The sequence below is a fragment of the Oncorhynchus kisutch genome, linkage group LG12 (genome assembly GCF_002021735.2).
Source record: "Oncorhynchus kisutch isolate 150728-3 linkage group LG12, Okis_V2, whole genome shotgun sequence".
Taxonomy (NCBI): Eukaryota; Metazoa; Chordata; class Actinopteri; order Salmoniformes; family Salmonidae; genus Oncorhynchus; species Oncorhynchus kisutch.
The window spans coordinates 12,235,731-12,249,336 of record NC_034185.2 but is presented as its reverse complement, the minus strand read 5'-3'; the positions used below and the strand labels follow the sequence as shown (position 1 = coordinate 12,249,336).

The 13,606-nt window shown below is 42.8% G+C and overlaps 1 protein-coding gene across 7 annotated transcripts in view; it reads right to left on the bottom strand.

Annotated features, from left to right (window-relative positions):
- The window catches only part of plekhg3 (pleckstrin homology and RhoGEF domain containing G3), a 123,860-nt gene that overhangs the window by 16,460 nt on the left and 93,794 nt on the right, over nucleotides 1-13,606 (bottom strand). For all 7 annotated transcript variants that reach the window (XM_031836904.1, XM_031836899.1, XM_031836900.1 and 4 more), the window contains 11 exons: nucleotides 12,095-12,164; nucleotides 11,887-11,933; nucleotides 10,580-10,730; nucleotides 9,829-9,960; nucleotides 5,062-5,244; nucleotides 4,258-4,350; nucleotides 3,437-3,523; nucleotides 3,309-3,342; nucleotides 2,058-2,159; nucleotides 1,653-1,685; nucleotides 327-337 (listed from right to left, as the gene is read on the bottom strand). In XM_031836904.1, coding sequence (XP_031692764.1) covers nucleotides 327-337; nucleotides 1,653-1,685; nucleotides 2,058-2,159; nucleotides 3,309-3,342; nucleotides 3,437-3,523; nucleotides 4,258-4,350; nucleotides 5,062-5,244; nucleotides 9,829-9,960; nucleotides 10,580-10,730; nucleotides 11,887-11,933; nucleotides 12,095-12,164 — 943 coding nt within the window. The remainder of the gene's footprint in view (nucleotides 1-326; nucleotides 338-1,652; nucleotides 1,686-2,057; nucleotides 2,160-3,308; nucleotides 3,343-3,436; nucleotides 3,524-4,257; nucleotides 4,351-5,061; nucleotides 5,245-9,828; nucleotides 9,961-10,579; nucleotides 10,731-11,886; nucleotides 11,934-12,094; nucleotides 12,165-13,606) is intronic.

Here is a 13,606-nt window from a genome sequence, read left to right as displayed (position 1 = left end):
GGATAAGACACTGCATGGAGTGAAAATTGAATAGAATTCTGTTCATTTGTTCTGAAATAATCATGAGAAAGCAACCACTGAGGGCAGTTCCAAAATATAACATGTAATTTCCTGAATTTAAGCCCACTAAATGAAATATGTCCATCTACAGATGTACGTTTCCTCTCACTTCCTTTGTGACGTAGGCCATCTTTGAACGGCATGTTAACCGACATTATTAACCGTAAGTTCCCCTCGGCTGGGCTTTGAGAGCAGAGGTAAGTGCAGCATAATAGAGCACGTGTTTTTTATCAAGTACAATTTCAAATGGATCACTCTGGGCTTACCTTGAGGACGGCTGTAGGATCCCCACCAGTAACAGGACAGGTGAACAAGAAGGGAAGAGAAATATATATTTTTAAATGTCATTAAAAAAAGGGACAAAAAGCTAAGTATTCAGTCAATTGTAAATTAAACAAGCCTACGATAAGCCAAATTAAAATGCACTCAATGACACCTCCCTGAAGATGAAATTGAGTTCGCTTCTCCAATGAATTAGTCTAATATCCTTAGATGAAACCTTGCCAAAGTATCATATGACTGACAGCTCCATATTGAGTTTGGAAAATGAATTAGTCAGTCTGCCGTCCGACAGCATTGTTTGCTTGGACTAAACCTAGCTCACTGTCACACCACACAAGGTACATGAGAAAATAAAATGGATAATGCTAATGTCACATTTTTCACTAAAAGTCTGAATCAATCGAATGGGCAAGAGACTGATCAGCTCTCCAAACCACATTTGACCACTAGAAAAGAGCTGGAGAGACACTGATCGGCTCTCCAAACCACATTTGACTACTAGAAAAGAGCTGGAGAGACACTGATCGGCTCTCCAAACCACATTTGACCACTAGAAAAGAGCTGGAGAGACACTGATCGGCTCTCCAAACCACATTTGACCACTAGAAAAGAGCTGGAGAGACACTGATCGGCTCTCCAAACCACATTTGACTACTAGAAAAGAGCTGGAGAGACACTGATCGGCTCTCCAAACCACATTTGACTACTAGAAAAGAGCTGGAGAGACACTGATCGGCTCTCCAAACCACATTTGACTACTAGAAAAGAGCTGGAGAGACACTCGATGGAGCAACCAAGGGGATTTTATGCTCTCATTTCAGAGGGAGAAGTAAAAGACCTTAGCTTTTGTTCTCCCCAAAACGAGGACAAAGGTGCTTTCCTTTTACTGCTACCCACAGTTTCTTTGAAGCACCTGCTGTGTGATGGTCCCTCATCACACACTGGTGGAGCAGCGTACATTTGTACAGTGCACAATGTCTTTATGTGTTGTTTTATTAATGATGTAGACTATTGTTTTGATGTGTTGTTTTGTTTCAGTTTGGACCCCAGGAAGAGTAGTGGCTGCCTTGGCAGGAGGTAATGGGGATCCTAATAAAATACGAAATACTAGACATAGAATCCACCATTTGCACCAGCATCATAGGAGATGCGCATTTCCTCAAGCTAACCCTTTCATATTTGGTTACCAACTGTGACTATTACACAGAGGAAGTAGGTTCTGAACAGTCACAAAAAGGTTCTCAGAGGTGTTTGTCATAATGGCTGATGATGACATGAAATTGGCTGGGATGAAAGCCTTGTGTCCTTACCTTTGGTGTTCTTCAGGATCTGTTTGGTCGGTTCTGAGAGAGAAATAGACAATGAGCACATCTCAAAAGAGAGCCACTTCAGACAGTCCCCGCCTCATCACAATTCCAAAAACTGCATAGATGGTCAGTGTCAAATCCTTTTCAGTGAGATACAATATTTGAGTTATGTAAATATGACACGTAAAGCCAAATCTAAATCCAGGCTAACAAAGCATGTAGAGTAACCATTAGCTACGTGACTGACACACAATTTGAACATTGGCCAAATCAAATCAAAATTTGAAAACACTAGAGTCATAATATGTCTCCCCATATAATTTCCCTGTACGTTCACATACACAGCAGTGAATGGTTTACACATCAATAATAGATATTTGAGTTTCAGGACTAAAGTTGGGTACTTACCCGACTGCCGTCGCCCCTGACGACCCTCTCTGGGAAACTCGTCTGATTGGCAGGACATGGCCTTTTTCATTCTCTCTGGACTGTACCGGAACTTTGATGGGTCTTTTAGGCACAGAGACAAACATGCGTAAACAGACGTACAAATCATGAATCACACCTGATTAACTTATAGTCTAATGAATGACATCATGATCCAAGAACAATAAATACAAAAATCTTGAAGAAAAAAATTCAGCTGATGCATGATGGTCAATCCACTCACTTTCCAATACTATTACAGTGTGTGGCTTTTGTATATAATTAATACATATATTCTAGTCAAGTACTAATGAAGAGTCCTTTAAGAGGAGGCAGTCTGAAATAATAAATACACAACGACTGCCATTCCATAATTTCTATAACATTTATTAATAAATAACTTATCTATACTGAACAAAAACCTAAAACGCAACATCTGAAGTGTTTGTCCCGTGTTTCATGAGCTGAAATAATAGATCTCAGAAATGTTCCACATGTACAAAAAGCTTATTTCTTTAAAATGGGTACATCCCTGTTAGAGAGCATTTCTACTTTGCCAAGATAATCCATCCACCAGACAGGTGTGACCTATGAAGAATCTGATTATTACACAGGTGCATCTTGTGCTGGGGCCAATAAAAGACAGCTCCAAAACATGCAGTTTTGTCACACAACACAATGCCACAGACTGCAACAATGCAATGTCCACCACAGCTGCTGCCAGATAATTTTATGTTAATCTATTTACCATAAACTGCCTCCAACATTGTTTTAGAGAATTTGCCAGTCTATGAGCTCCAAATCAGTCTTCTTCACCAGCGGGACCGTCTGAGATCAGCCACCCAGACAGCTGATGAAACTGAGGAGTACTTCTGTTTGTAATAAAGACCTTTTGTGGAGAAAAACTAAGTCTGATTGGCTGGGCCTGGCCAAGCCACTTGGGAGCCAGAACCACCCATGGCAGCACCCCTGCCCAGTCATGTGAAATCCATAGATTAGGACCTAATGAACTGATTTCAATTGACTGATTTCCTTATATGAACTGTAACTCAGTAAAATCTTTGAAATTGTTGCATGTTGTGTTTATATATTTGGTCAGTATATTAAAAGCATCCCTCTCTGCCACTCTTAAATAAATCAACTTCATTCCGATGTTGCTTGGATATAAAAATATGCTGGATCAATGGGGTGGCTGGGCAGAAAAGTGCATTAATAATCACTACGAATACTCACAAATCGAGTCCATTTCTAAGATGGCCTCCTTTGCCTGATAAAAAGAACACACAAAAACAACCGTCAGCTATCCTCCCTTAGATTACCCCCTTCCCTCTTTAATATTAGCAATAGCACCTCATATGTACCTTCTGAGGGATGATGGCTTGATGGTTTTCGAGAATGATCCTTTTGATGTGATGGGCCCATAGTTTTCTCTCTTCCACAGTCTTGGCCTGAGGGTAAGGGGGTGAGAGAGGGGGCAGGTAAGTTCCTATCCCACAGAGAATTCACTACAGTAAAGAAAAAACAAACACCAAAAACAAAAGACAGTTTTATGGCTATGATAATGATGGCGTAATGATTATTTGTTTTGGCAAAAACCAAGCCAGTACATCAGTACACCTACATTCTACAGGTGCAGGTTCTTATGAACAGCAGGCCTTATTTCAATCTAGTCGACATTATCACACAACAGGAATAATGCCTGCAAGGTGGGAGTTGACCTACTTTAAATATTCATACAGTTGTATTATCAGAATCAGCCATGAACACACACACACACACACACACACGTTTGTATTACTATCCTTGTGGGGACCAAACAAATGATTCCCATTCAAATTCCTATTTTCCCTAACCACTAACCCAAAAGCTAACTCATAACACTGACCCTTAAATCTAAAACTGCCTTTTGTCCTTGTGGGGACCAGTGAAATGTCCCCACTTGTTCGTTTTTTCCCTTATTTTACTATCTTTGTGAGGACGTCTGGTCCCTTCAAGGTTATAAAAACCAACCCCCCCCACACACACACACAATACTGTAATCTGATTCACATGCGTAACTATGGCCTTCATGATTCTAAAAGTCCACTACTAATGTGTCTTACTGTTCTCCTACCATGTCTGAATTCCCATTAATTAGCCACTGTGGTACTGTGCGGTTGGTTGAGAGGTCTCCCTCACTCACCTGCACTGTGTGGGGCTGCTTGGGGTGCTTGTAGTGAGTGACGCTGAAGCTTAGAGAGTCCTTGGCACTCTCGATTAGCATGAGGGTAGAACACTGTAGCCAAACACGAGAGAAATGAAAAACTAATTAAATATAGTTAAGAGAAAAGATTGGTCCGCACTCAAATAGGGAAAATGAGATGTAATACTAGAGTATATTCATTAATTCAGTGTGTAGGGGACACTGATGAACACTGATCAAACCCAGTGTCACCAGAAAGATAGGAAAGACAAACGTGACATATCAGGAAGGTGGAAGAAAGTTTTTAAAAAACAACAACAAAAACAAGTTAGAAAATATTCATAAACCACAGAAAAGAATCGGGTCAGTCATTATCACTGACGCAGGAAAGGAGTAGATCAGTTCCAGTCCTACTACCTAATCTGTCATTCATCATCAGGAAAGAAAGGAAACGAAGACAGGAAACGAAGTTAGTTTAGACCAATGGGACAAACCACAGATAAGCCAAAACACACTCAGCTCTGTTTTTAAAATTCAACTCAATACGTCTTCATTAATCCCCTTAGGGACCATTGATAAGACATCAGAGCACAAGTGCAACTTTACATAAATCTCCAAATAATGAATATACAATAAATGCAACACAGAATACAATACATTACATTTCGCCATTCAAACTAAGTGATTGGAATATAATGGAGACTTTACAAAACAAAATCGGATTTGAAACAGGAAAGAAACACAGGACAACAGGGTTGACAAATCCTGACCCCCTAACCCTTGACCCCAGCAAGCAGCACTCACCGAGATGAGGGTCTTGAAGACGTAGTGCTCTCCTCGGCGCCTGGTGATGAGGAGCATGCGGTCGAAGAGAAAGAGTGTGCGCTCGTTCTTGGCCCGGTGGACCTTGAAGGTGCCCTCCAGGACCAGTTCCCCGTACGTGGTCAGGTCCGGTCCTTTCCAGTTGATCAGCAAAGACTGGACCTCCTGGACAAGCCAACACAGATGAGGTGATGAAGGAGCACCTATTTATTAAACACCCGACAGCAATAGACATCATAGGGTGAAGGTATCATTGTGGCACAAACAATGTTAAGCAATTCATTTCCCCAAAATGCTCAAGGGTGTTTCTTGAAGGTGTGTAATTATAGGGGTATTGAGTTTAGCCAGGTTGATGGGAGATATATTTTGGGGGTGATTCTGTATCATTGGGGGTATTTTGGGGGGTGTTTTTGTATTGCTGGGGGTGTTTTTGTATTGCTGGGGGTGTTTTGGGGGATTGTTGGGGGTGTTTTTGGGGATTGTTGGGGGTGTTTTTGGGGATTGTTGCGGGGTATATTAGAGGGTATTTTGAGCAGTGAAGGCTCGTCAGAGGAGGAAGGAAATGACAGGAAGGCCAAAAAGATCATCAAGGACAACAATCACATGAGCCACTGCTTGTTCACCCCGCTATCATTAAGAAGGAGAGGTCAGTACAGGTGCATCAAAGCTGGGACAGAGAGACTCAAAAACAGGCCATCAGACTTAAATAGCCATCACTAGCCGGCTTCCGCCTGGTTACGCAACCCGGCACCTTAGAGCTCCTAAGGTGAAAAAAAAACCAGCTTCTATCTCAAGGCCATCAGACTGTTAAACAGCCATCACTAACATAGAGAGGTTGCTGTCAGACTCAAATCTCTGGCCACTTTAATAAATTGACTTATTAAGGAAAGGTATCACTAGTCACTTTAAAAAATGCCACATTAATAATGTTTACATATCTTACATTACTCAACTCATATGTATATACTGTATTCTATACCATCTACTGCATCTTGCCTATGCCGTTCGGCCATCACTAATCCATATATTTATGTGTACATACTCTATACTGTACTCTATACCATCTACTGCATCTTGCCTATGCCTCACGGCCATCGCTCATCCATATATTTATATGTACATAGTCTTATTCATCCCTTTACATTTGTGTGTATAAGATAGTCATTGTGAATTTGTTAATTGTTAGATATTACTGCATTGTCGGAAATAGAAGCACATGTGACAAATAACATTTGACTTGATAGTGGCTATATATACATAGACTTCTATGTATATACATAGACTTGGAATCTTTGGACACTTTAATAATGCTTACATAATGCTTTACTCATCTCATAGGTATATACTGTATTCTATTCTACTGTATTGGGGCTGCAGGTAGCCTAGTGGTTAGAGCGTTGGGTCAGTAACCGAATGGTTGCTGGATCAAATCCCCAAGCTGACAAGGTCTGTCATTCTGCTCCTGAACAAGGCAGTTGGCCACTGTGCCCCGGTAGGCCGTTATTATAAATAATCATTTGTTCTGACTTGCCTAGTTAAATAAAGGTTAAAAATACATTAAAATGTCAATGCCACTCTGACATTGCTCAACCTAATATTTATATATTTCTTAATTACATTCTTTTGCTTTCAGATGTGTGTATTGTTGTGAATTACTACAGCACTGTAGGATCTAGGAACTCAAGCATTTCACTGTACCCACAACAACATCTGCTAAATATGTGTATGTGACCAATAACAATTGATTTTAAGCCGTTGTCCTGTTGGAATGTTTGCATCAAGGATCTCTTTGTACTTTGCTCTGTTCATCTTTTGCTCAATCCTGACTAGTCTCCCAGTCCCTGTCACTGAAAAACATCCCCCAGCATGATGCTGCCACCACCGTGCTTCACCGTAGGGATGGTGCCAGGTTTCCTCCAAATGTGACACTTGGCATTCAGGCCAAAGAGTTCAATCTTGGTTTCATCAGACCAGATAATCTTGTTTCTCATGGTCAGAGTCCTTTAGGTGCCTTTTGGCAATCTCCAAGCGGGCTGTCATGTGCCTTTTACTAACATCTGGCCACTCTACCATAAAGGCCTTACTCGTGGAGTGCTGCAGAGATGGTTGTCCATCTCCAGAGGAACTCTAGAGCTCTGACAGAGTGACCATTGGGTTCTTGGTCACCTCCCAGACCAAGGCCCTTCTCCCCCTATTGCTCAGTTTGAGGGGGGCAGCTCTAGGAAGAGTCTTGGTGGTTCCAAACTTCTTCCATTTAATAATGATGGAGGCTACTGTGTTCTTGGGGACCGTCAATGCTGCAGAAATGTTTTGGTACCCTTCCTCAGATCTGTGCTTTGACATGATCCTGTCTCGGAGCTCTACGGACAATTCCTTCGACCTCATGGCTTGGTTTTTTGCTCTGACATGCACTGTCAACTGTGGGACCTTATATAGACAGGTGTGTGCCTTTTCTAAATCATGTCCAATCAAATGAATTTACCACAGGTGGACTCCAATCAAGCTGTAGAAACATCTCAAGGATGATCGATGGAAAAAGGATGCACTGAGCGAAAAGTCGAGTCTCATAGCAAAGGGTCTGAATACTTATGTAAATAAGGTATTTATTTATTTATTATTATTATTTTTTGTAAATATGTTTTTTTTAAATGTTAAATACATTTGCAAAAATGTCTAAAAACCTGTTTTTGCTTCGTGATTATGGGGTATTGTGTGTCGATTGTTGAAGACCTGAATTTATGGAATCCATTTTAGAATAAGGCTGTGACATAACAAAATGTGAAAAAAGTCAAGGTGTCTGAATATTTTCCGAAGGCACTATAGTTTACGGGTAATAGATCCTCCAAACAGAGTTAAATACATAATCAAGCCTAACTGCACATGATAAACAAATATATTCCAATGACCAGTAAATAACTGGCCCCATGAGAAATTAGTCTAAGAACACAATGTAGTCGCTGTTTATTTGTACACGGCCTTTGACGACAAGCTCCCATGTATTGCCCTGCGAGGGCTACTCTGAGGGTCTCCCGGGGTTGGCTGTGCCATGTTGTCTCTGGTCAGAAATGTTGTACACTCAATCTAGTTTAACAAGAGAGGAGAACCATGGAGGGTTTGTAATTGATGTTCAGAACATTGGGATGTGTTCCAAATGGCACCTTATTCCCTTTATAGACCCCTAGGGGCCTCTGGTGAAAAAGTAATGCACTATAGGATATGATGTGGCATTTGGGACAGAGCCTCTTCACATGCACGGACCTGACCTGCCTAAATGAAATGTAATAACAGCACAACAGGACAGGATAGCGGCAGGTAACCTCGTGGTTAGAGCCTTGGACTAGTAACCGAAAGGTTTCAAGATTGAATCCCCGAGTTGACAAGGTAAAAATGTGTCCTTCTGCCCCTGAACAAAGCAGTTAACCCACTATGCAGTCATTGAAAATAAGAATGAGTTCTTAACGGATTTGCCTAGTTAAATAAAGATCAAATAAAAAAATGTAAAATAAGGATTAGACAGACGGCCAGTGGGTTTAAATGTTTATTAATGTGTGAGGGGCTTATTCACATTGATTACACAGGGTGTTTGTGTTCAGCTCTGTGTGGCAATCGTTTCGTAATTGTCTCAGAATATGTATACATGGTTGTTTGCATGTTTGTGTTAGGGTTTGCATGAAGGAGGCGTCTGTTCAGCTCTGTGTGGTAATCGTTTCGTAATTGTCTCAGAATATGTATATATGGTTGTTTGCATGTTTGTGTTAGGGTTTGCATGAAGGAGGCGTCTGTTCAGCTCTGTGTGGCAATCGTTTCGTAATTGTCTCAGAATATGTATATATGGTTGTTTGCATGTTTGTGTTAGGGTTTGCATGAAGGAGGCGTCTGTTCAGCTCTGTGTGGTAATCGTTTCGTAATTGTCTCAGAATATGTATACATGGTTGTTTGCATGTTTGTGTTAGGGTTTGCATGAAGGAGGCGTCTGTTCAGCTCTGTGTGGTAATCGTTTCGTAATTGTCTCAGAATATGTATACATGGTTGTTTGCATGTTTGTGTTAGGGTTTGCATGAAGGAGGCGTCTGTTCAGCTCTGTGTGGTAATCGTTTCGTAATTGTCTCAGAATATGTATACATGGTTGTTTGCATGTTTGTGTTAGGGTTTGCATGAAGGAGGCGTCTGTTCAGCTCTGTGTGGTAATCGTTTCGTAATTGTCTCAGAATATGTATACATGGTTGTTTGCATGTTTGTGTTAGGGTTTGCATGAAGGAGGCGTCTGTTCAGCTCTGTGTGGTAATCGTTTCGTAATTGTCTCAGAATATGTATACATGGTTGTTTGCATGTTTGTGTTAGGGTTTGCATGAAGGAGGCGTCTGTTCAGCTCTGTGTGGTAATCGTTTCGTAATTGTCTCAGAATATGTATACATGGTTGTTTGCATGTTTGTGTTAGGGTTTGCATGAAGGAGGCGTCTGTTCAGCTCTGTGTGGTAATCGTTTCGTAATTGTCTCAGAATATGTATACATGGTTGTTTGCATGTTTGTGTTAGGGTTTGCATGAAGGAGGCGTCTGTTCAGCTCTGTGTGGTAATCGTTTCGTAATTGTCTCAGAATATGTATACATGGTTGTTTGCATGTTTGTGTTAGGGTTTGCATGAAGGAGGCGTCTGTTCAGCTCTGTGTGGTAATCGTTTCGTAATTGTCTCAGAATATGTATATATGGATGTTTGCGTGTTTGTTTGCATGAAGGAGGCGTCTGCTAACCTGCAGTCGAACGGCATGCTCGTGTTTCCTCTTCATGTCGTTGATGTACCAGGCCACGCCTGTCATGGTGTAGATGGCTTCCTCCACGACCTCATAGCCCTCCTCTTGTGGGTCAAAGTGCTTGGCTATCTCCTGCAGAAGGAACACAATAGTTATTTAAACTAGTGCACTTCCCACAGACATGGCTTTTTAGTGAGAGTTGTTCTGTTTGTTCTAGTAAGAAGTTGAACCTACGGTGTCAATATATCTGAATAATTTCAAGCGGCTTTGGAGAATACGAGTTGGTTCCTTCAAAAATGCATCCTTTCTTCCTCCAATCCTCAAGAGTAATTACTGATCTGACATGGATGGATAGGGGAAATCTATGAAGTGGAAACCCATATTTACACCTATGAATGTGTGTCAGATCAGTGATAACTCCAAGGGAGGGTAGGAAGGAAAGATGCATTTATGCATTTTAAAAGTATTTGAACCAGGATGCTATGGCAGGGCATTCCTTTGGTGGTTAGTTGGAGCACCTGGAGCATCTACCTGGAGCAACTACCTGGAGCAACTGTGATACTTGATGAGCCTCTCAACAGGCTGTATTCCAATAGTATTAGTGCTGATCTAGGACCTAGATCCTAGATCAACACTCTTCTCTGAGATGCTTTGTGGACATTGGCCCTGATCTAGAATCAGGTCGCCCCCCTGTCCATATACATCTTATTCATTATGATCTAAAAAGGCAAAACTGATCCCATCTCTGTACCTGAAGCAATAGGTGGTACTTGAGGATCCTCTGTACAGGCTTGAGCAGGTAGGAGCCCAGGGGAAGGGAGCGTTTTAGTGAGGCCTGCCGCTCCCGGAACAACTTGGCCAAGGATTTGTTCCTCATGCAGTCTGTCAGAGCAGCCACAGAACTAGATGGAGACAGGACCGGGTCAGTACTACAGAAACAGAACTAGATGGAGAGAGGACCGGGTCAGTACTACAGAACTAGATGCAGAGAGGACCGGGTCAGTACTACAGAAACAGAACTAGATGGAGAGAGGACCAGGTCAGTACTACAGAAACAGAACTAGATGGAGAGAGGACCAGGTCAGTACTACAGAAACAGAACTAGATGGAGAGAGGACCAGGTCAGTACTACAGAAACAGAACTAGATGGAGAGAGGACCAGGTCAGTACTACAGAAACAGAACTAGATGGAGAGAGGACCGGGTCAGTACTACAGAAACAGAACTAGATGGAGAGAGGACCAGGTCAGTACTACAGAAACAGAACTAGATGGAGAGAGGACCAGGTCAGTACTACAGAAACAGAACTAGATGGAGAGAGGACCAGGTCAGTACTACAGAAACAGAACTAGATGGAGAGAGGACCAGGTCAGTACTACAGAAACAGAACTAGATGGAGAGAGGACCAGGTCAGTACTACAGAAACAGAACTAGATGGAGAGAGGACCAGGTCAGTACTACAGAAACAGAACTAGATGGAGAGAGGACCGGGTCAGTACTACAGAAACAGAACTAGATGGAGAGAGGACCAGGTCAGTACTACAGAAACAGAACTAGATGGAGAGAGGACCGGGTCAGTACTACAGAAACAGAACTAGATGGAGAGAGGACCAGGTCAGTACTACAGAATGAGAGTCTAGATGAAAGTATTGGACAATGATTGAATAATTACACACAACATTTCGTTATGTGAACAGATGAAACTGGTGCACATCTCCACACTTATCTCTACAATTCAATATTTGTGTCATATGTTCCCCCAATTACCCATTTCAATATGATCATATTCATCATTTTTGTTTCTCACCCATTTCATTTGAGAAAATGGACTACAATTTGTACATATCTCTGGAGTGGGTTGAAAACACAACTAGTAGGTGTCAACCCAATTTTTCCATAGAACAGCACAGCAAACAGAGTCTACTTTCTACCACTAGGTGTCAGTAGCAGACATCCCCCCCATGGTTTTCTTCACATGCTCAGTCTGTTTCTGTGAACAGTTGAGCCAGTAAAAGCTGCACATGCCAGGTACACTGGCCAGCTAAGAGAGTTCACTTACTTTGGGTAGTTGGTACAGTACTGTGTATAGATCTCAAAATACTCTCTCTGAAAGAAAAAAATGATACGTTACTTAGTCTCAATACTGTTCGAAAGGGATTGTTTATCCACCAAAAATCATGACGAGTTATTGGTTTTGAGCACTGGACAAAACTCTTCAGCAGGGCAGAGAATCATGCACAGCATAATAGGATTGGAATTGCACTAACCTTCATGACGAAGCACCTAGCGATGGCAACAGGGTCGTTGTCACACATATCTAAGGACTGCAACAGTTCACTGCAACACAGAGGTCAGAGATCAAAGATGAGGCCTGGTTCCATCAAATGGCAAATTATACAGGTATGACTTTTGCAAATATATTGCAGATATCGTAGTGCTGTACATTTCAATCACACTCGTAACATACAAACCAAAGCAGCATTTACGTCAGGCTGCTGTCGACAACTCCCTGAAATGCTACATTTCATAATCGATACTAGAAAAAGAGATGTGGTTAAATATGGTTGTGTGTCCATCTTGTCTTCCCAAAGTTGTTTGCTTTGGATCGTCGAGAGCCATGATCACAGGGAAATGGGCAGAAAGACAATCTTCCAGCGTTAGGAGTTCGAATCACACTGATGTCCTACCACACGAGACACAGACCGCACGCTATGTCCTACCACCGAGACACAGCAAACCCAGACCGCATGCCATGTCCTACCACACGAGACACAGCAAACCCAGACCGCACGCCATGCCCTACCACAGGAGAGATACAGCAAACCCATACCTCACGCCACATCACGCCATGCCCTACCACACGAGAGACCCAGCAAACCCAGACCGCATGCCACATCACGCCATGCTTTACCACACGAGAGACAAAGCGAACCCAGACCTCACGCCATGCCTTACCACACGAGAGACACAGCAAACCCAGACTGCACACCACACCTCAGCATGCCTTACCACACGAGAGAGACAGCAAACCTAGACCGCACGCCATGCCTTACCACACGAGAGACAGCAAACCCAGACCGCACGCCATGCCTTACCACACGAGAGACACAGCAAACCCAGACCTCACGCCACATCACGCCATGCCTTACCACACGAGACACAGCACACCCAGACCGCACACCACATCACGCCATGCCCTACCACACGAGAGACACAGCAAACCCAGACTGCACACCTCAGCATGCCTTACCACACGAGAGAGACAGCAAACCTAGACCGCACGCCATGCCTTACCACACGAGAGACAGCAAACCCAGACCGCACGCCATGCCTTACCACACGAGAGACACAGCAAACCCAGACCTCACACCACATCACGCCATGCCGTACCACACGAGAGACACAGCAAACCCAGACCTCACGCCACATCACGCCATGCCTTACCACACGAGACACAGCAAACCCAGACATCACGCCATGCCTTACCACATGAGACACAGCAAACCCAGACCTCACGCCACAACTCAGCATGCCTTACCACACGAGAGACACAGCAAACCCAGACCGCACACCACACCTCAGCATGCCATGCCCTCAGTGCTAGCATGCACTTTGTCAGCCACTTCAGATTGGCAAACCAAAACTTACCATCCACAACCACTGGAGTAGCAAAAACAGTCCCCCGATAAGACTAAACAATCAAGGGACGACAACAGACAGATGTGTCAGTTTGGTAAACAGCTTCCGAGGCCTCTGTCTTCAACGTCTTTGGTCTCAGA